Raw genomic sequence first — 20,993 nt, 5'->3', positions numbered from 1 at the left:
AAAAATGCTTTATAAACACTTCCTTGGGTGTCAGATGCAAAACCTTATCCTCTTCAAGCTGCAGATAAGGACACGGAGACATTGCCAAATACGATGTCTTTCTTGTCCCAGATCACATACTGAGGAAGTGGTAGAGCCAGAACCAGGCTGTGGTCCCTGACTTTGTTTCAGATTCTGCCGAACTCGTGACCCAAGGAGCGATACCCGCGTTCGGACACCGCGTGTGCCCAACAGGGATAAAGGCCATCGAGACTTCCTAGGAATTCAGACTTTCGGGAATGTCTTGAGAAAACTCAGCAGAAGACAGGTTGCGCAGGTGTGCAGTGAAGCCTCAAACTCATATCACTGAGAATGATTTGCAAAACAGGACGGTGCAGTAGGGTGTGCCGCGCCTTAGTTAATCTGGCACTCCACTCCCCCACCTCCTTCCCTGGTGCCCCACTGACAGGTGACTTCTCACCTGGCCCAGTGCCCTCAACGCACCTTTTCTGAACTGGGAGGGCTGCGTTCCCTTCGCCCTCGTGCTCACCCTTCTCCCTCTAGCCATCACCTTATAAGATTACCTGACAAAGCGGGGGGGCGGTTTAGTGGAGGCGCTTCGGGCCACGAATGCCCGGGGCGTCCCTAAGCCCCGACGGTGGGAAGCAGAGCCTGGGCCCGGAAAGGACGCGCCGGCCCGGGGGGCGCGGCGGCCCGGCCGGGAGAGTGTCGTATCCCGAGCAGGCCTCAGGGCGGCACTCTGGCCCTGCGGCCGGCGTGCTCGGGCGGGCAGCTGGGCGCCGACCCACGCTGGCCGGGAACGTGTCTCCCGGTGACGCAGCCCCGGGTGGAGAACGTGGTGCGGCGGCGGCGACGGTACGCCCCTCCGCCGCCCGCGAGAGAACGTGCGGTGCAGCGGGAGGCGGCGACGGCGCCGGACCTGGAGCGGCTGGCGGGCGCCTGGAAGCAGGACGCTGGCGCCGGCGAGGAAGTAGGTTCCGGGCGCGGCGCTCAACAAAGAGTGGGGCCGCCCCCCTCAGGTACCCAGCCGGCCCCGGGCCGCGGCGGGCGCGTAGACCCGGCTCGGCAGTTCGCGGGCGGCCGGGGAGGGGGGAAGGGCCGAGGCCGGAACGCGGCGGCTAGGCGCCGGGGACCCTTTCAGGCCCGCTGGTTCGCTGGCCCCGGCCGGGCGGAAGGGACGGGGCTGGGCCGCTCGGGGTTGTAGCCTCTGCTTGTTCCTCGTGCAGGCGGAGCTGCGGGCAGAGGCTCCATGTTGGGAAGCGGCGCCGCTCGTCCTTGTTAGCGGGAATCGGGGCGCCGCGGGCAGAGCCGGCGGGAGCCGGGCCCTGAGCGAAGATGGAGGCCCCTCTGCGGCCTGGCGCGGACATCCTGAGGCGGAACCCGCAGCAGGACTACGAGCTCGTTCAGAGGGTCGGCAGCGGCACCTACGGGGACGTCTATAAGGTGAGGCAGGCCGGGCTCTCTGCGGCCCGCTGGCTCCCGGGTATAGGGCCACTTTCTGGGGAAGTATGAGGAGGGGGGAGGATGCTTTTATTGTTGCATCTTGGAGATGCCACGGCCGGGTTCCGTGTACTCGATTCAGGGCACCTTCTATTCACTGCTTGCTCTAATCGATCCAACAAGCAGAACTAAACACACCTTTGCAAACTACCGTAGTACTTTTTTGTGGTATACAAGGTTTTTAACGCTTATTTATGGTATCAAAGGGAGTTCGAATCCGCTTATGGAGTTGCACTTGAGGATGTTCTTGTCTTAGCATAGAAAAATGCTTCCTGGAAGACAGTAGACAAGAAAGTATGTTGACATTCCAACATTTGCATAAAAAACTTTTTAATGGATAATCTTGGTTTAAAAAGCCCTATGAAACCCTGTCTCTCAATTTTATCTGTAAGCAGTCTAATACTGGGTCAGAGTGACTTGTGCACAAACATTACCCTATGAAGAACGATGCTTTTCCCGGCAGAAGTTTCATTATTTGTATCTGGTTGATGATTCTTTTTCTACTTTAGCAGTTCCTCTCTTTGGGATTTATAACATACCATGACCAAGAGTGGTTAAGAGCCGCTGTATTTTTATTATACTCGTTTGCTTTATTTGAGAAAAATGATGAGGATGAGTTACTCTTAATTTGAGATTTAAAAAAAATCATAGAGAAGCAAACCCAGTTCCCTAAATCCACTGAGTTCTTGAAGGATGAAGAGGAAAGATTGTTTTAGATTGCCTTATGCTTTTTGTTCTCTGTTCCAGAAAGGGAGCACTAATGCAACTCACATGGGTATATCAAGGGAAATTTCCTTTGATTTGGAACAGCTTTGTTTATTGGATTTAATGATGTTAGGTATCCCATTATTCCAAACAGCACTCCTGCATATACCTGAAATGGCCTTGTGTCATATGGGTAATTAACCAGTAGAAGCCTTTAGGGTATGTTGTTTTTTACAGGTAATATGGAAGAAAAAACATCCCTTCTTCCTAACTTTTCTGTTTTTGTTTAATATCCTCCCTATTAATAGTAACAATTTGAGGTTGTGTTATGACAGTTCTAGCACTGTTTGATTCTATTGAGATGAAATGTAATGGGTAGGCTTTTTTATTCTTTAAACAAGCATTTGAATCTTCTGTACTAGGTACTGTCCTGTATGGGATGTTGAATTGGGAGGAAGGTTCCAGCTTTTGCCTTGTGAATAATTTTAATTCAAAGTAGATAATTATAATAGAATCCTCTTCTTTATATAGAATTAGGGATAGTTAACTCTTAATTGTTTATTCATGGATTAGCCATGTTGTGGAATGCTTTTTGAAAAATTGAAATTCCTGTTTGCCTTCTCAATCCCACTTTTTAGTCACCTTCATCTTATGATTCACTACGTATTACACTAGTTCATGTTAGTCATACAATTAGTAATCATCAATTCAGTTCATGTTAATAATACAATAATCTGAATTCCAGTTCTTGTATATTTTCTCTCCTCCCTACTACAAGAAAATTTAAAATATTTTCCCCACAAAAATCCCAAGGCCTTCACCTTTTTTCTTTATAAATATATCAACTAAAGCAACTGTCTGGAGCAGGATTTTCTCCTTGCCGGGGAAAGCAAAGGGTTATGTTAAAGGGACAGCTAATGCTCAGCTTTTACCCTGGTGCCTCCCTGCCCTGTCTCTCTCTTCAACAGCTCCTAAACAGAGGGTCAAGACAATATTTATCATACACCACTTCCAAACATCCTCCCCCCAAATGATCCCCTTCCCTCATAGTCATGCTCCCTCTATGTGTATACTCATTCCGCACCAAGTCAGCCTCTAATTCCTAAATATCCTCAAAACCCTGGTTCCCTGTCTTTGTTTTCCTTTGTTCTAATTACCTGGAATCACCTCCCACCCCCATTTCCAACTGTTACATCCTACCTTACTCAAAGCCTCCAGGAGGCCCCAGCCCCTCCCCCTTATCTCTCCAACCTCATTTATTACTCTTCACCCTCCTTTGTTCTCTTCCAGCAACACTGGCCTGCTTGCTCTTCCTTAAACGTAAGGAAGAGCAAGCAGGCCAGTGTTGCCATCTTCCTACCTTTGGGCCTTTGTTCTGGCTATAGCCTCTGCTCAGAATGTTTTTACTCAGCCACATGGCTTGCTCCCTTCCCTCCTTGCTTTTATATCCTCTCAGTCTTTTTTTCCTACTTCTTTTTTCCTACTTCTTTTTTATTGGAGTATAATTGCTTTACAATGTTGTGTTAGTTTCTGCTGTACACTGAAGTTAATCAGCTATATGTATACATATATCCCCTCCCTCTTGGACCTCCCTCCCCCCTACTCATCCCACCCATAGAGGTCATCACAGAGCACCAAGCTGAGCTCCCTGTGCTCTATGGCAGGTTCCTACTAGCTGTCTATTTTACACATGGTAGTGTATTTATGTCAAACCTAATCTCCCAATTCATCCCACCTTTTTACTTATTTTTTCTTGTTTATTATCTATCTCAATCCACTAACATACTCTCCGAGGGCAGGAATTTTATCTCTTTTATGCACTGCTCTATCTCTAATAGTTCCTAGAATTATGCCTGGCACAGAGTAAGTACTTTCCGAACATTTGAGGAATGAATGAATGAACGAATGAATGGCTATCAGTCTTCCTGTCCCCTAATTCTCTGGGCATATACTTTATACTTACTGGGCATATCTGGGCATATACAACACTAAGTTAGCATTTAATACTCTATATATTCCTGTAATGCCTATTATGATATCCTGTATATGTATTTTTATTACAAATTTCAATTATTTGAGTCCTCCAGGAAAAATATTTCTGGAAAACTGTTCCATAGTATATCCATTTTCAGCATTCGAAGTCCTACAGAATTTTATCAGTTTATATTTACTCCTTAATATGCCTAAAAACATGTAACATTCAAACTGTAGTGCTGAAGTTTTTAACTCAGAGCACTTAGAGTAATTTTGTTATTTATCACTGTGTTTAGGATGAGCTGAAAATCCTAGGAAGTTTTAGAAGAATTTCAGTCTGTGATGTAAACTAGCAAAATAATTACAGTGAAGAATAATGCAGGTAAATTAGTTGCTGTTCTAGTCAGATATTATCCCTACTTCTTTTTTTATCTTATGGAGCTGGAGCTTTAAAAGTACCACAGCTTTGAGATTTTTTGTGAATTATTTTTATGTTTTTCAAAAACGCAGATCCCCTTTGAAGCGCCTGTCTTTCCTGAGACTCCTTAAGAGGGGAGAGCTCAGTCTTAAACTGTCTATTCCCTGGTTGAAAGAAGAATACTATAAAGCTTCTTTTAGATAAATAGGGTAAATCATTGAGGGTGAAAGCAGGAAATAGTGAAGGGGAAAGTACACAAAAGAGAAAAGAAATGTGGTGGAAGATGAAGGATGAAATTTCAGCTGAGAAAATTTTATTTATAATTATCATTAATTTTTAAATCTTCTAACAGGAAGAGGAAGCCTGGAGATTTAGTGCCTCTACTACCTTCTGTCTATAGTGACCTGGACTGTTGTAGTATCATGATACAGTTCACAATTAACAGTACAAGCCATTTGGATGGTCTTTATCCAAATATTTAGATCAAAATTATCCCCAATCTAGACTCCAGAGAAGTTTTAGTAATCTTTTTTTATTTTTTGTGGGTTATAAATTTAGAGTGGGCAATCTCATGTATTTTTTTCTAACCTGTATTGCTTTTTCCGATTGATTATAAAATTGTGACATGTTTAGCTCCAGGAGGACAGGAACAGATGTCTCCTGCTTTTCACTCTACAGTAACAGAGAGATGGATGCTCAATAAATATTTATTGAATGATATATTAGTTGTCGAAAATTACCAGAGATGAATACTGTTAATAATTTATTACAGTTTATTTCAGGCTTTTTTCTTAAATGTTTTTAAACCAGTATGTTTAAAACATTGTTTTTATAAAATTGGGATCATGATGTATCTCTTTTTTCTACTTGATTGGAATGGCCATCATTTTCCCTGGTCTTTAAATAGTCTTCAAAAATACCATTTTTAAAGGATCCATTGAACAAACTCTCATTTAGTTAATCGTTAAGAGTTTCATATTTTCAGTTTTTAATTTTTACAATTTTAAATGTTATAATTTGTGTAGAAATCTGTGTCACACAGTCATATCAGTTCTGTGGGTGATTTGGGTGCTGGATGAACTGGTCCACTGTAATAAATTCCTTTTTTATATATGCCCTCCCTCTCTCTTCCCCAAGCCAGAAGTCACAATTCTGGAATGGCTTTTGATACTTTAAAGCTTACCCCAGGATCCCATTGTATAGAGACAAAGCTTGTTACATCACAACACTTCTGTAAACGTTCATTTATTCAAGAAATACTTATTGAGTGCCAACTGTATGGTAGGGTATGGGGATGCAAACATGAGAAAGAGAAAGTACACTATCAACATATAGGAACATATAATGTAGTCAGGAAAACAGACATGTGAACAGTCATAATTTGGTAAGTGCCAGAATACAAGTGAAGTGGAAGATATGCCCAACTTTGTTTTTTGTGGGGACTGGGGAAGGGAGGAAAGGAGAGAGAACTATGATGTGAACCAGGGAAGATTAAAAGAGGAGGGGACATTGACTGGATTTTAAAAGAGCGCAGGGTGATTTCCAGGTGGACAAGACAGGAAAGAAATTTTAGGCTGTGGGAATAGGGTGTGCAAATACCTGGTGGCTTGAGAAACCATAGTGAGTCTTGAGGGATCTGCATCTGCTTTCCAAGTTTGGTGTGACCAAATCTGGCAGGGATTCCATAGATGGCAAACAAAAGCTATTTTCTGGCAGAAAAGGACCAGATAATGGACCTTGTATGTCATAGCAAAGAATTTGGACTTCTTCCTGTAAACTGAAGAAAGACTTTAGGAGGGAATCTCTCATGGTGTAGAGGCTGGATTAGACAAAGGTTCTGGAAGTATAGGGATGAAAGGAAGTGATAGATTTAGATGATCAGATTTACCTGGTGATGAGTGAGGGACAAACAGGTAGTCAGTGGCATTTAGAATTTCTGCCTTGGGTGACTACATTGGCGCCATCAACAGAATTAGGAACTACCAAATTTGTGGGGTCTGGATCTTGTGTTTGGTTTTGGATGTATGGCAATGTATAGGTGGTTATGTCCAGTGCATGGTAGGAAGTTCAGCTCTGGCCTTAAGAGAGCTGGACTTGGGGATACAGGTTTGGGAGTCATTGTGACTTTATGGGGTGGTACCTGTGTAGTATAGGTGAGGTCACCCAGGAGAGTACATTTGTAGGAGAGCTGAGTAAAGGCAGTAGTCTTAGAGTAGTGGCAGAAGAAAATAATGTATTGAAGGTGTCTGAGAAGAAACAAAATGTTATGATGAAGTTCTTTCCATAGAAATCAAGAGTTTCAAGAACTCTTCTCTATCATCTCCTGTGTTCATTTTTGTTTCCTCCCACTCTCGTAAGGCAAATGTTTTCATCTTCAAAAAAATATAAATCTGAGGTCTTGTGTCATTCCCTTTTATTCTCCTTGTCCAAAGTCTTAGAATGATATGGCTTTTAAGGCCCTGCCTGTCCTGAGACTAACCATACTGAATTTCCTTCGGTTCTTTATATGCACTGTACTCTGTCCTTCAGGTTTCTGCAGGTACTATTTCCTTTAACTAGAACAGTCTTCCTCTTGTCTTTCATTTGTCTTTTACTGTTTGCCTTTCTCTTTAAACATTGCATTTTCAGTGAGGCCTTTTCTGTCCTTTAGATAAGGTCATATCTGTCTGCTGTTTGACTTCTTACATAATACTTACCATTTGTCACTCATCATTGTTGCTCTCAGTCTTCCTTCTCTGCTCAAACTGCAAGACCAGGGACTTGTGTTTACTACTGAATCAGCTAGCCTAGCATAGTGCCTGGCATATAATGAGTGCTCAATAAAAGTGTTTTGAAGGAGTGAGCAACATAGTGGTCATTTAAGTAAGGAGTTGAAAGGGTTCATTAAGAGCAGAAGAGTTGAGGTGTGAATGGTCAGTAAGGAAATAGGAGAAATGTAGACCACTTTTTGAAGCAGCTTAGCTGTGAAGTGGAAAAGAAATGAGACACACGGGTGTTTTTTCTACTGTTTCTGTTTTTTTTTCTTCCATTGAGACTGATTATAGTTTTCCAGTTATTATTCTTTAAAATTGTCTTATCACTTAATTGACCAGGAATGTTGCTGAGTTTAGAGGAGGAATTTCACAGAGAAGGCAATCAAGACCAAGAATTTGGGAGGAATTGAAAATTTAGGAAGATTAAATGTAAAAATTTAGGATGGAATTGTTGGGGACCAAGGTAGGGGATAAATTTAAAACCTTCTTCCCTCCCTTTCTTTTTCCTCCCTCTTTCCCTCTCTCCTCTGAAATAGAGCCTCCATTGATTTCCAGCCCCAGTTGTTCCCCTATGGGTATGGTTAGGATGAGGCACATTGATGAATGGGGAACTGGAATGCAGCCAGGGAATGACAGGGTGGAAAGGAGTATTTAAGATTCAACCAGTATTTATAGAGAGCCTCTGATGTGCCAGCCACTGTTCTGGGGTCTTGGAATACACCAGTGAATGATGTAGACAAAGATTCTTGCCCTCAAACAATAAACATAATAAATAAGTTGTATGATATGTTAGAAGGTGATTAAAGATGTGGAAAGATGTGAACAAGTTAAGGGGTTCAGGATTGCCAGGGTGGGATGGGGAAGGCAGGTTGAGGAATTATATTGGGATGGACAGGGTAAGCCACGTTGAGAAGGTTAGATTTGTGCAGAGACTAAGGAGTTGGCCAAGTGGATATCTGGGTAACCAGAGGATGTCTTAACTCTCTCTCTCTCTTACTGAATCACCTGAACCTATCTCTACAGCTAAATTGTAAGCTTAGGGTTAGGAATTAGAACTGAGACACAGTCATTGCCACCATTGCATCTCATTGGCTGGTGCAGGGGTACAAGTCATTGTGATTTTAATTAAGTTCAGCAGTTGTATGTAAGTTACCCATTTCTATGTAATTTTTAAATTTTTAAATTTATTTATTTATGGCTGTGTCAGGTCTTTCTTGTGGCATGTGGGATCTTTGTTGCTACACACGGGATATTTTTGTTGCAGCGTGTGGGTTTCTGTCTAGTTGTGGCATCGGGTTTTCTCTCTCTAGTTGTGGCGCATGGGCTCCAGAGTGCATGGGCTCTGTGGTTTGCAGCACACAGCCTCTCTAGTTGAGGTGCATGGGCTCAATAGTTGTGGCACGTGGGCTTAGTTGCCCCGCGGCATGTGGGATCTTAGTTCCCTCACCAGGGATCGAACCCATGTCCCCTGCATTGTAAGGTGGATTCTTTACCACTGGACCATCAGGGAAGTCCCTCTGTGTCTTTTTTTTTTTTTTTTTTTTTTTTGCGGTACACGGGCCTCTCACTGTCGTGGCCTCTCCCCTTGCGGAGCACAGGCTCCGGATGCACAGGCCCAGCAGCCATGGCTCATGGGCCCAGCCACTCCGCAGCATGTGGGATCCTCCTGGACCGGGGCACGAACCCGTGTCCCCTGCATCGGCAGGCGGACCCTTAACCACTGCGCCACCAGGGAAGCCCTGTGTCATTTTTTAATAGCATGATTTTGCAAACAAAGGATATGTAGCTGCTTCTGCTATATCTTTCCCCACTGGTGTTCTCTAATCTTTAAATGCTAATAAAATAGACATGCCTAATGGCCCCAAATGTGAAGGTGATAGAGGATGGATGTATATTCTGCTTGTACTTTCTCTGACATTTGATATCAAAACATCACCCACTTCTTCTTCTTTGTTTTTTTTTTTTTGGATTCTAACACAGTTTGTGTGAATATACTATCTTTTCTGTGTCCTGGTAATCTGACATAAGAGACTGTTGGGTTGTCATGTTAGGGTGAGGGAGAGTGAATAACTTGCAAAAATAGGTTAACAGCGGGAAATAAGAATCTTATTTTAAATTATGCTTTTTATTAAGCTAGTGGATATCTTATTAAAAGTTATTTAATTAGATATTATGTTAAATATTGTGAAAGATTACTATGAAAATAAAACATGTTTTATTAGGATGAAGTGTTCTGTTATGGATGTTTACTGTTTTACAAATCATCTGGTTAAACTCTTATTTTGTATTTATTTTTCTTACTGCATAGAAGTAGGCTTATGTTATGACTGCCTGGAAAAAGACCATGGTTCTGATGGTGGATGTGAAGCTCTGGATCATGGTTAGAGGCAAATAATTTACAAACGCCTTTCTACTTTCATAGAAATGCTGTGGAAACTACAGAAGTCTTAAATACTTTCAACGTTGTGAAAGTAGACATAAAACAGTGCCATCACTGGTGCAGGTATATAAATTCTAGTCCCCAAATGGACTTTTAGATACAACCTCTGCCTTAGGCTTATAATGTATCTAGTATCCTTTTTATTTTCATAGGTTCAGTATTTTCACTTTAACCATCATTTCCAGTGTTTTTGATGAAGACAATGGGATAGAATGCAGATGGACTTAGGTTTCTTATTCTAGTTTTCCTTTCAGAATTTATAAAAGTTTCACTCTTAGCTTAAAATTGTGATTTCAGACCAAATAACACAGGAAGAGAAACATGTGATACTTATTAACTTATAAACAAGTGATACTTGTGTTTTCAGGGCTTTGTTTTCAATTTGAGAACTTAGTCCTAGATCAGATAAATTGGAACAGGCACTTTCTCTTGGCTGCATTGGACTATTTTGAGTATTTGTACATGTTTGAATGTTAGTAGAAGGCTATTGCTTTTCAATTATGTGAAGTACTATTTAAGTTAGAGAGTGTAGATAACTCTTTGAAAACGGTAAGATGAATTTATGTCTAGTGTAACTATGTCTGTTAAATGTCATAATCTCCCACTGAGATTTTGAGAAGATGATGTGGGAAGCCAGGCTGATAGCCCAGTCTATCCTCGGAGGTGTTTGGGCCCATGAGTCATATAGGCCCCCACCTTCTAACATTTTTATAAAAATGGAATTGGATTAAAATGAATGAGCGACTAATGTTTGTTTAGCTCTTTCATAATCAGTATATTACTTGTTTCTCACAATAATCCTATGAGGTAGGTGGGACAGATGTATTATCATCTCTAGTTTACCCAAGAAGAAGTTGTATGATATTTGCTTGTATCATAAGTTGTGTGTTGTATATTATGTTGTATCATAAGTTGTATGATATTTGCTCTAGATCTTACAGATAGTAGGTGGCACTGTGAGGACATGAATCCAGATCTTCTGACTCTATAATCTCTGTTCTTTCCACTATACCAAACTGCCTCAGGACTACACCTTTAAATTCACTGCTGTATACATAGCCCTTAACACATTGTCTAGCACATAATAAGCTCTAAGCAAATTATGGGCAGATGGTCAGATGAGACTTGGCAGCCTTACCCCTCTGCTGAGAGGTGAGGGGTTTTTTTGGATTGATTTGAATATGCATATAAGCTTCAGGTCTCAGCACCAACTTTCAGAAGTACTATGTCCTGGTTACCCACCTGGTCGTTACTCTTACCCTTAAAACTTCCAAACTGGAGCCCAGGCTTGACTTGCTTTTACTGTGGAGATGAACTTATCAGTAGCTCATAGCCACCCTACAATGTTAATAAGTAAAAAGAGAAACTGTTTTTTTTCTTGGTTGTTAAACACCCTTCCTGATGTGCCTTCTCTTGTGCTCATTTTGTTGGAACTTTAGACTTACTGTTACCTAAGATAACTGAGTCCCATAGACTAGATTTGGTAATGCTATTCTAAGTTAAAATAAACAAAATGCTAATTCTTTCAGGCAGTAGAATAGCCTACCTTCTGTAGCATTAGCTGGTTACTTCTGTTTGCCTATGTCTAATTTGTCACAGCCTGAGAAGGATGTCTTGTGAACCAATGTGCTACCCCTCACATACACGCACCCTCTTTTCTAGGTGCCCTGTGCCTTTTTGTCCTTTTTTAAACCTACCTCTTATCAGTATCAGGAAGGATCCAATGTGGGCATGACAGTATATTTTAATAGACATAAGTTGCAATAAATTATTAACAACTTTTGCATTTTAAGCTTTTTAGCTCCTAATTGTAATACTGGAGATGCTTGGGTCCCCTATAATGTTTTTTTTCCAGGAATAATTTCCTATCCTTTCTGTAGATCCATGGGTAGGACTTGCCTTCCTATTTGCCTCTCTCGTCCTCGCCTCAGAATAGATAGCCTTCTTTCCTACCTTCTTTTCAAAAAATACATTTTAAATAATGTGTTTATTTTCGAAAACTTGGATATAGGAATAAATGAAAAATTACATGTACCTCTTTTACTGAAAGATGAACATTTTTGTATATCTTTCAAGACTTTTAAAAGTCATATTAAAGACACATACATAGATCATAATATATATTATATAAGCACATATTTAAGCATACTATATATAGTATATTATATAGCATATATATCTGAGAAGGTGCTTTTTTCACTTAACAGTATGTCACAAACAACTTTTCATGTGAATAGATATACACATTTAATATTTGTGTATTATTTCCTTGTATCATTGTACAGTGTTTAATTCATTATTGTTGAACAAGCAGATTATCTCCAGTATTTCCTTATTATAAGCATGCTGTGATCCATATCCCTGAACAAATTATTTTCACATATCTAATTATTTCTTTAAGTAAATTTCTAGAATTAAATTTTCTTTTTTTCCTTGTGATGAGATTTTTATCCACGTTGTTAATTTCACACTGCATGAAAATGTGGCTGCACATGGGGCAGGAGATTCCAATCCTGGGGGAGTCCTTCTGGCTAAAGTTTCAGTGAATTTGACCTATTATTCCCCTCAATAGTTGCACCCACCAGCAGTGATTGAGAGTTTACATATTTCCTACCTCTTTTTTTATTATTAATAATGTAATGTAATGTATTTCTGTTACCTTATTTTACACTTATGTTTTCGTGTTTGTTTTTTCCCTACCGCTTTTAATCTTAACTCAAGCCCTTTTCTCCCTTTGCTTTGCCATGAAGGCCTCCAGATAATTACAATTTAAGTAATCCTCTAGAAGGAATGCTCCCTTTAATAAAATCAATCTGTATTAGGAGAGGATTAGAAAAATTCTTTTCAAAGGCAAGTAAGTATCCTAACATACTAAGGCTTTAGTGTGTCCTGAGATATAAGTCATCTTGGACAGATTTGGGGTCACCCTAACAGGCAGGCCTTAGACTCTGAATATGTCTGCCTGGTAGTGGGGCAAACCCTGCAGTACAGCCTCCTTCTGTGGGAGAGGGAGCACCTGTCTAGATCTGGAAGGCAGCTTGGAAATAACTTGCTTCACAAAAATTAAGGAATTTGGGAGCTGGCAGGGACCTCTTACACAGTACATATGTCCCCTACCCTATCCTTGACAAAGGGTCACTTAACTTATTTAATAATGATATACTAGAAGCAGTTGGTTCCTTTTTTTTTTTTTTTTTTTTTTTTCTTTTTGCGGTATGCGGGCCTCTCACTGTTGTGGCCTCTCCCGTTGCGGAGCACAGGCTCCGGATGCGCAGGCCCAGCGGCCATGGCTCACGGGCCCAGCCGCTCCGCGGCATATGGGATCCTCCCAGACCGGGGCACGAACCCGTATCCCCTGCATCGGCAGGCGGACTCTCAACCACTGCGCCACCAGGGAGGCCCAGTTGGTTACTTTTTAAGTGCTATAGAAAACTTTCCGGTTTGGATCTAAAATCTGTCCCATTGAAACTCAAACAAGGCAGATAAATCTTTAAATCTTTGCTGTCATCCCACCAGTACTACCCTCATACCTAAAGTACCCGATGCATAAGGGATGCTGAGTAAATGAAAAAATAATGAATGACTAATATTTATATTAAATTTTCATGTGGAGGATATGCTGTGTGGCTCCCCCCTTACTATATTTTGTTGACATAAATTTGATAATCTTATTGAAAGTGGTTTCCTTGAAATTTACATAATTTATATAGTATATAATATGTGTTTATCACCTCCCTTTTTCCTAAAAAGATTTATTATAGAAGTAAAATGAAGCACTTTACTCTTACCACAGGATAAAGTACTGCATTGTGTTTTGAATATAACACTTTCAACATTTATTTTTAAATTTTAAAAATATCATAACTTTATAGAAATTTGAAGAAAGAAAATGAAAAATCACTTATAACATAACATGACTTTTGTAATGAATCTAATATTTCAACTACTATCAGTTGGACATCAGACTTTGAGCACACAATCAAAACACATAGTAATCAGAATGGTGGTAAGGGTCTGGAATCTGTATGTAGCATGTTGAAGAAGTTAACATGTTTCATCCATAGATAGAAGGGAGCTTTTATGTTTCTTTCTGAGCAGAGTTAAAATTAGAACTAGGTCCCCTAACTGCCATAGGAATGGCAATACATACTTACTGAATAAATCAATACATACTTACTGAATAAATCAATGAATTTAGATGTCTGAAATTTGTCATAGGAGGAATAGACTCAATCACCTTTATCTCACAGGCCAAAACTGGGACCATTGAGGAGAAATCATAGGAAAGTAGATTTTGCTTATCATAAAAAGTCTTTATGCAACTAAATTTATCCTACAAAATGAATGTATGAGATTGATCAAGTGACCTCCATAAACTAAGTAGAAGAAAATTGCTTTTTTAGAAAAAAGATTGAATTAGATAATTTCCAAAATTTCCTCCAAACTGAGATTCTAATAGAACAGTATCTCTAGAGTAGTTGTAGTTTTAGTTTTGTCTGTTTCCTTCCTTCCTTCCTTCCTCCTCCCTTCCTTCCTCCCTCCCTCCCTCCCTTCCTTCCTTCCTTCCTTCTTTCCTTCTTATCTACCTACCTACCTACCTATTTTTTAAATTTTTATTGAGGTATAGTTGACTTACAGTATTATATTAGTTTCAGATTACAACAGAGTGATTTGATATTTTTATACATTACAAAATGATGACAGCAGTGAGTCTAGTTACCATCCGTCACTATACAAATTTATTACACACTGTTATTGACTCTGTTCCCTATGATGTATATTACATCACTGTGACTTACTTATTTTGTGACTGGAAGTTTGTACCTCTTAACCTCCCTCACTTGTTTTACTCATCCTTCATCCCCCTCCCCTCTGGCAACCACCAGTTTGTTCTTTGATCTGTTTCTGTTTTGTTTTGTTTATTTTGTTCTTTAGATTCCACATATAAGTGAAATCATACAGTGTTTATCTGACTTATTTCACTTAGCATAATACCCACGAGGTTATCCACATTGTCACAAATGGCAAGATTTCATTTTTTATGGCTAAGTAATATTCCTGTGTGTGTGTGTGTATCTCCACTTGGGTTGCTGTCATATCTTGGCTATGGTAAATAAATCTGCAGTGAATAGTGGCACACATGTATCTTTTTGAATCTGTATTCTTGTTTTCTTCACATACATGCCCAGAAGTGATATTGCTGGATCATATGGCAGTTCTATTTTTGAATTTTTGAGGAGCCTTCATAATGTTTTCCATAGTGGCTGCACCAATTTACATCCCACCAACAGTGCATAAGGGTTCCCTTTTCTCCACATCCTTGCCAACACTTTTTTTATTTTATTTTATTTTTTTTTTGCGGTACACGGGCCTCTCACTGTTGTGGCCTCTCCCGTTGCGGAGCACAGGCTCCGGATGCGCAGGCTCAGCGGCCATGGCTCACGGGCCCAGCCGCTCTGCGGCATGTGGGATCTTCCCGGACCGGGGCACGAACCCGTGTCCCCTGTATCCGCAGGCGGACTCTCAACCACTGCGCCACCAGGGAAGCCCCAACACTTTTTATTTGTTGTCTTTTTGGTGATAGCCATTCTGATAGCTGTGACGTTGTGGTTTTGATTAACATTTCTCTGATTAGTGGTATTGAGCATTTTTTCATATGTATGTTGGCTGTCTGTATGTCTTCTTTTGAAAAGTGTCTGTTCAAGTCCTCTGCCCATTTTTTAATCTGGTGGTTTTTTTTTTTCTTTGATGTTGAGTTCTATGAGCTGTTTATGTATTTTGAATATTAACCCCTTATGGGATATTATGTTTGCACATATCTTCTCCCATTCAGTAGGCAGCATTTTTGTTTGTTGGTAGTTTCCTTTGCTGTGCAAAAGCTTCTTAGTTGGATGTAGTTCAGTTTTTTTATTTTCATTTTTCCCTTACTTGAGGAGACATACTCAAAAAAATATTGCTAAGACCAATGTCAAATAGTGTACTGCCTATGTTTTCCTCAGTTTTATGGTTTCAGGTCTTACATTTAAGTCTTTAATCCATTTTTTTAGTTTAAGATATATGTATATGGTGTGAGAAAGTAGTCTAGTTTGATTCTTTTGCATGTAGCTCTCCAGTTTTCCAAGCACCATATCTTGAAGAGGCTGCCTTTTCCCCATTATATATTCTTGCCTCCTTTGCCATAGATTAATTGACCATATAAGTGTGGGTATTTCTGGGCTCACTATTCTGTTCCATTGACCTATGTGCCAGTACCATGCCATTTTGATTACTGTAGCTTTATAGTATAAATAAATCAGGGAGTGTGATACCTCTAGCTTTGTTCTACTTTTTCAAGATTGTTTTGGTTGACTTCCGGGTAAGATGGCGGAAGAGTAAGACGTGGAGATCACCTTCCTCCCCACGGATACACCAGAAATACAGCTACACGTGGAACAACTCCTACAGAACACCTACTGAACGCTGGCAGAAGACCCCAGACCTCCCAAAAGGCAAGAAACTCCCCACATACCTGGGTAGGGCAAAGCGGAGAGATTCCCGCACAGAGGATCGGTGCCAACTGGCACTCACCAGCCCGAGAGGCTTGTCTGCTCGCCCGCCGGGGCGCGCAGCGCTGGAAGCTGAGGCTCGGGCTTCGGTCAGAGCGCAGGGAGAGGACTGGGGCTGGCGGCGAGAACTCAGCCTGAAGGGGGCTAATGCGCCACAGCTAGCCGGCAGGGAGTCCGGGAAAACTCTGGAGCTGCCGAAGAGGCAAGAGACTTTTTCTTCCCTCTTGGTTTCCTGGTGCGCGAGGAGAGGGGATTAAGAGCGCTGCTTAAAGGGGCCCCACAAACGGGCGCGAGTCGCGACTGAAAGCGCGGAGCCCAGTGACGGGCGTGGGACGCTGGGGCTGCTGCTGCCGCCGCCAAGAAGCCTGTGTGCGAGCGCAGGTCACTGTCCACACCGCCCTTCCGGGAGCCTATGCAGCCCGCCACTGCCGGGGTCCCGGGATCCAGGGGCGGCTTCCCTGGGAGAACGCACGGCGCGCCTTGGGCTGGTGCAACGTCATGCCGACCTCTGCTACTGCAGGCTCGCCCCGCACTCTGTGCCCCCCCCCTCCCGCCCGGCCTGAGTGAGCCAGAGTCCCCGAAGCGGCTGCTCCTTTAACCCTGTCCTGTCTGAGCGAAGAACAGACGCCCTCCGGCGACCTACACGCAGAGGCGGGGCTAAATCCAAAGCTGAGACCCAGGAGCTGTGAGAACAAAGAAGAGAAAGGGAAACCTCTCCCAGCAGCCTCAGAAGCAGCGGATTAAAGCTCCACAATCAACTTGATGTACCCTGCATCTGTGGAATACATGAATAGACAACACATCATCCCAAATTGAGGAGCCCGGAGTCAGTGCTGTGCCTCTGAGGTGGGGGAGCCAACTTCAGGACACTGGTCCACAAGAGACCTCCCAGCTCCACATAATATCAAACGGCAAAAATCTTCCAGAGATCTCCATCTCAACACCAGCACCCAGCTTCACTCAACAACCAGCAAGCTACAGTGCTGGACACCGTATGGCAAACAACTAGCAAGACAGGAACACAACGCCACCCATTAGCAGAGAGGTGGCCTAAAATCATAAAAAAGTCCGCAGACACCCCAAAACACACCAACAGACGTGGACCTGCCCCCCAGAAAGACAAGATCCAGCCTCATCCACCAGAACACAGGCACTAGTCCCCTCCACCAGGAAGCCTACACAACCCACTAAACCAACCTTAGCCACTGGGGACAGACACCAAAAACAACGGGAACTACGAACCGGCAGCCTGCAAAAAGGAGACCCCAAACACAGTAACATAAGCAAAATGAGAAGACAGAAAAACACACAGCAGGAGAAGGAGCAAGATAAAAACCCACCAGATCTAACAAATGAAGAGGTAATAGGCAGTCTACCTGAAAAAGAATTCAGAATAATGATGGTAAAGATGATCCAAGATTCTATTTCCCAGATCCAAAATCTTGGAAATAGAATAGACAAAATGCAAGAAACAGTTAACAAGGACCTAGAAGAACTAAAGATGAATCAAGCATCGATTAAAAACACAATACATGAAATAAAAAATACTCTAGATGGGATCAATAGCAGAATAACTGAGGCAGAAGAACGGATAAGTGAGGTGGAAGATAAAATAGTGGAAATAACTGCTGCAGAGCAAAATAAAGAAAAAAGAATGAAAAGAACAGAGGACAGTCTCAGAGACCTCTGGGACAACATTAAACGCACCAACATTCGAATTATAGGGGTTCCAGAAGAAGAAGAGAAAAAGAAAGGCACTGAGAAAATATTTGAAGAGATTATAGTTGAAAACTTCCCCAATATGGGAAAGGAGATAGTTAATCAAGTCCAGGAGGCACAGAGAGTCCCATACAGAATAAATCCAAGGAGAAATATGCCAAGACACATATTAATCAAACTGTCAAAAATTAAACACAAAGAAATCATATTAAAAGCAGCAAGGCAAAAACAACAAATAACACACAAGGGAACCCCCATCAGGATAACAGCTGATCTCTCAGCAGAAACTCTACAAGCCAGAAGGGAGTGGCAGGACATAATTAAAGTGATGAAGGAGAAAAACCTGCAACCAAGATTACTCTACCCAGCAAGGATCTCATTCAGATTTGATGGAGAAATTAAAACGTTTACAGACAAGCAAAAGCTGAGAGAGTTCAGCACCACCAAACCAGCTTTACAACAAATGCTAAAGGAACTTCTCTAGGCAAGAAACACAACAGAAGTAAAAGACCTACAATAATGAACCCAAAACAATTAAGAAAATGGGAATAGGAACATACATATCGATAATTACCTTAAATGTAAATGGACTAAATGCTCCCACCAAAAGATACAGATTGGCTGAATGGATACAAAAACAAGACCCATATATATGCTGTCTACAAGAGACCCACTTCAGACCTAGAGATACATACAGACTGAAAGTAAGGGGATGGAAAAAGATATTCCATGCAAATGGAAATCAAAAGAAAGCTGGAGTAGCAATTCTCATATCAGACAAAATAGACTTTAAAATAAAGACTACTAGAAGAGACAAAGAAGGACACTACCTAATGATCAAGGGATCGATCCAAGAAGAAGATATAACAATTGTAAATATTTATGCACCAAACATAGGAGCACCTCAATACATAAGGCAAATACTAACAGCCATAAAAGGAGAAATCAACAGTAACACAATCAGAGTAGGGGACTTTAACACCCCACTTTCACCAATGGACAGATCATCCAAAATGAAAATAAATAAGGAAACACAAGCTTTAAATGATACATTAAACAAGATGGACTTAATTGATATTTATAGGACATTCCATCTAAAAACAACAGAATACACATTTTTCTCAAGTGCTCATGGAACATTCTTCAGGATAGATCATATCTTGGGTCACAAATCAAGCCTTGGTAAATTTAAGAAAATTGAAATTGTATCAAGTATCTTTTCTGACCACAATGCTATGAGACTAGGTATCAATTACAGGAAAAGAGCTGTAAAAAATACAAACACATGGAGGCTAAACAATACACTACTTAATAACGAAGTGATCACTGAAGAAATCAAAGAGGAAATTAAAAAATACCTAGAAACAAATGACAATGGAGACACGACGACCCAAAACCTATGGGATGCAGCAAAAGCAGTTCTAAGAGGGAAGTTTATAGCAATACAATCCCACCTTAAGAAACAGGAAACATCTCGAATAAACAACCTAACCTTGCACCTAAAGCAATTAGAGAAAGAAGAACAAAAACATCCCAAAGTTAGCAGAAGGAAAGAAATCATAAAAATCAGATCAGAAATAAATGAAAAAGAAATGAAGGAAACGATAGCAAAGCTCAATAAAACTAAAAGCTGGTTCTTTGAGAAGATAAACAAAATTGATAAACCATTAGCCAGACTCATCAAGAAAAAAAGGGAGAAGACTCAAATCAATAGAATTAGAAATGAAAAAGGAGAAGTAACAACTGACACTGCAGAAATACAAAAGATCATGAGAGATTACTATAGGCAACTCTATGCCAATAAAATGGACAACCTGGAAGAAATGGACAAATTCTTAGAAATGCACAACCTGCCGAGACTGAACCAGGAAGAAATAGAAAATATGAACAGACCAATCACAAGCACTGAAATTGAAACTGTGATAAAAAATCTTCCATCAAACAAAAGCCCAGGACCAGATGGCTTCACAGGCGAATTCTATCAAGCATTTAGAGAAGAGCTAACACCTATCCTTCTGAAACTCTTCCAAAATATAGCAGAGGGAGGAACACTCCCAAACTCATTCTACGAGGCCACCATCACCTTGATACCAAAACCAGACAAGGATGTCACAAAGAAAGAAAACTACAGGCCAATATCACTGATGAACATAGATGCAAAAATCCTCAACAAAATACTAGCAAACAGAATCCAACAGCACATTAAAAGGATCATACACCATGATCAAGTGGGGTTTATTCCAGGAATGCAAGGATTCTTCAATATACACAAATCAATCAACGTGATACACCATATTAACAAATTGAAGGAGAAAAACCATATGATCATCTCAATAGATGCAGAGAAAGCTTTCGAGAAAATTCAACACCCATTTATGATAAAAACCCTGCAGAAAGTAGGCATAGAGGGAACTTTCCTCAACATAATAAAGGCCATATATGACAAACCCACAGCCAGCATCGTCCTCAATGGTGAAAAACTGAAAGCATTTCCACTAAGATCAGGAACAAGACAAGGTTGCCCACTCTCACCACTCTTATTCAACCTAGTTTTGGAAGTTTTAGCCACAGCAATCAGAGAAGAAAAGGAAATAAAAGGAATCCAAATTGGAAAAGAAGAAGTAAAGCTGTCACTGTTTGCAGATGACATGATACTATACATAGAGAATCCTAAAGATGCTACCAGAAAACTACTAGAGCTAATCAATGAATTTGGTAAAGTTGCAGGATACAAAATTAATGCACAGAAATCTCTGGCATTCCTATATACTAATGATGAAAAATCTGAAAGTGAAATCAAGGAAACACTCCCATTTACCATTGCAACAAAAAGAATAATATATCTAGGAATAAACCTACCTAAGGAGACAAAAGATCTGTATGCAGAAAATTATAAGACACTGATGAAAGAAATTAAAGATGATACAAATAGATGGAGA

General features: G+C 40.9%; 1 protein-coding gene across 3 annotated transcripts in view; it reads left to right on the top strand.

Annotated features, from left to right (window-relative positions):
- Positions 1-803: 803 nt before the first annotated feature.
- The window catches only part of MAP4K5 (mitogen-activated protein kinase kinase kinase kinase 5), a 151,134-nt gene continuing 130,944 nt past the window's right edge, over positions 804-20,993 (top strand). For 2 of the 3 annotated variants that reach the window (XM_082617620.1, XM_082617618.1), the window contains exons 1-2: positions 804-1,019; positions 1,227-1,443. In XM_082617620.1, coding sequence (XP_082473746.1) covers positions 1,336-1,443 — 108 coding nt within the window. In that variant the 5' untranslated portion in view covers positions 804-1,019; positions 1,227-1,335. The remainder of the gene's footprint in view (positions 1,020-1,226; positions 1,444-20,993) is intronic. The other variant, XM_082617619.1, reaches the window with a different exon arrangement.

Source organism: Mesoplodon mirus, assembly GCF_964341445.2.
Source record: "Mesoplodon mirus genome assembly, chromosome: 4".
Lineage (NCBI taxonomy): Eukaryota > Metazoa > Chordata > Mammalia > Artiodactyla > Ziphiidae > Mesoplodon > Mesoplodon mirus.
This window is presented reverse-complemented; position numbering and strand designations above follow the sequence as displayed.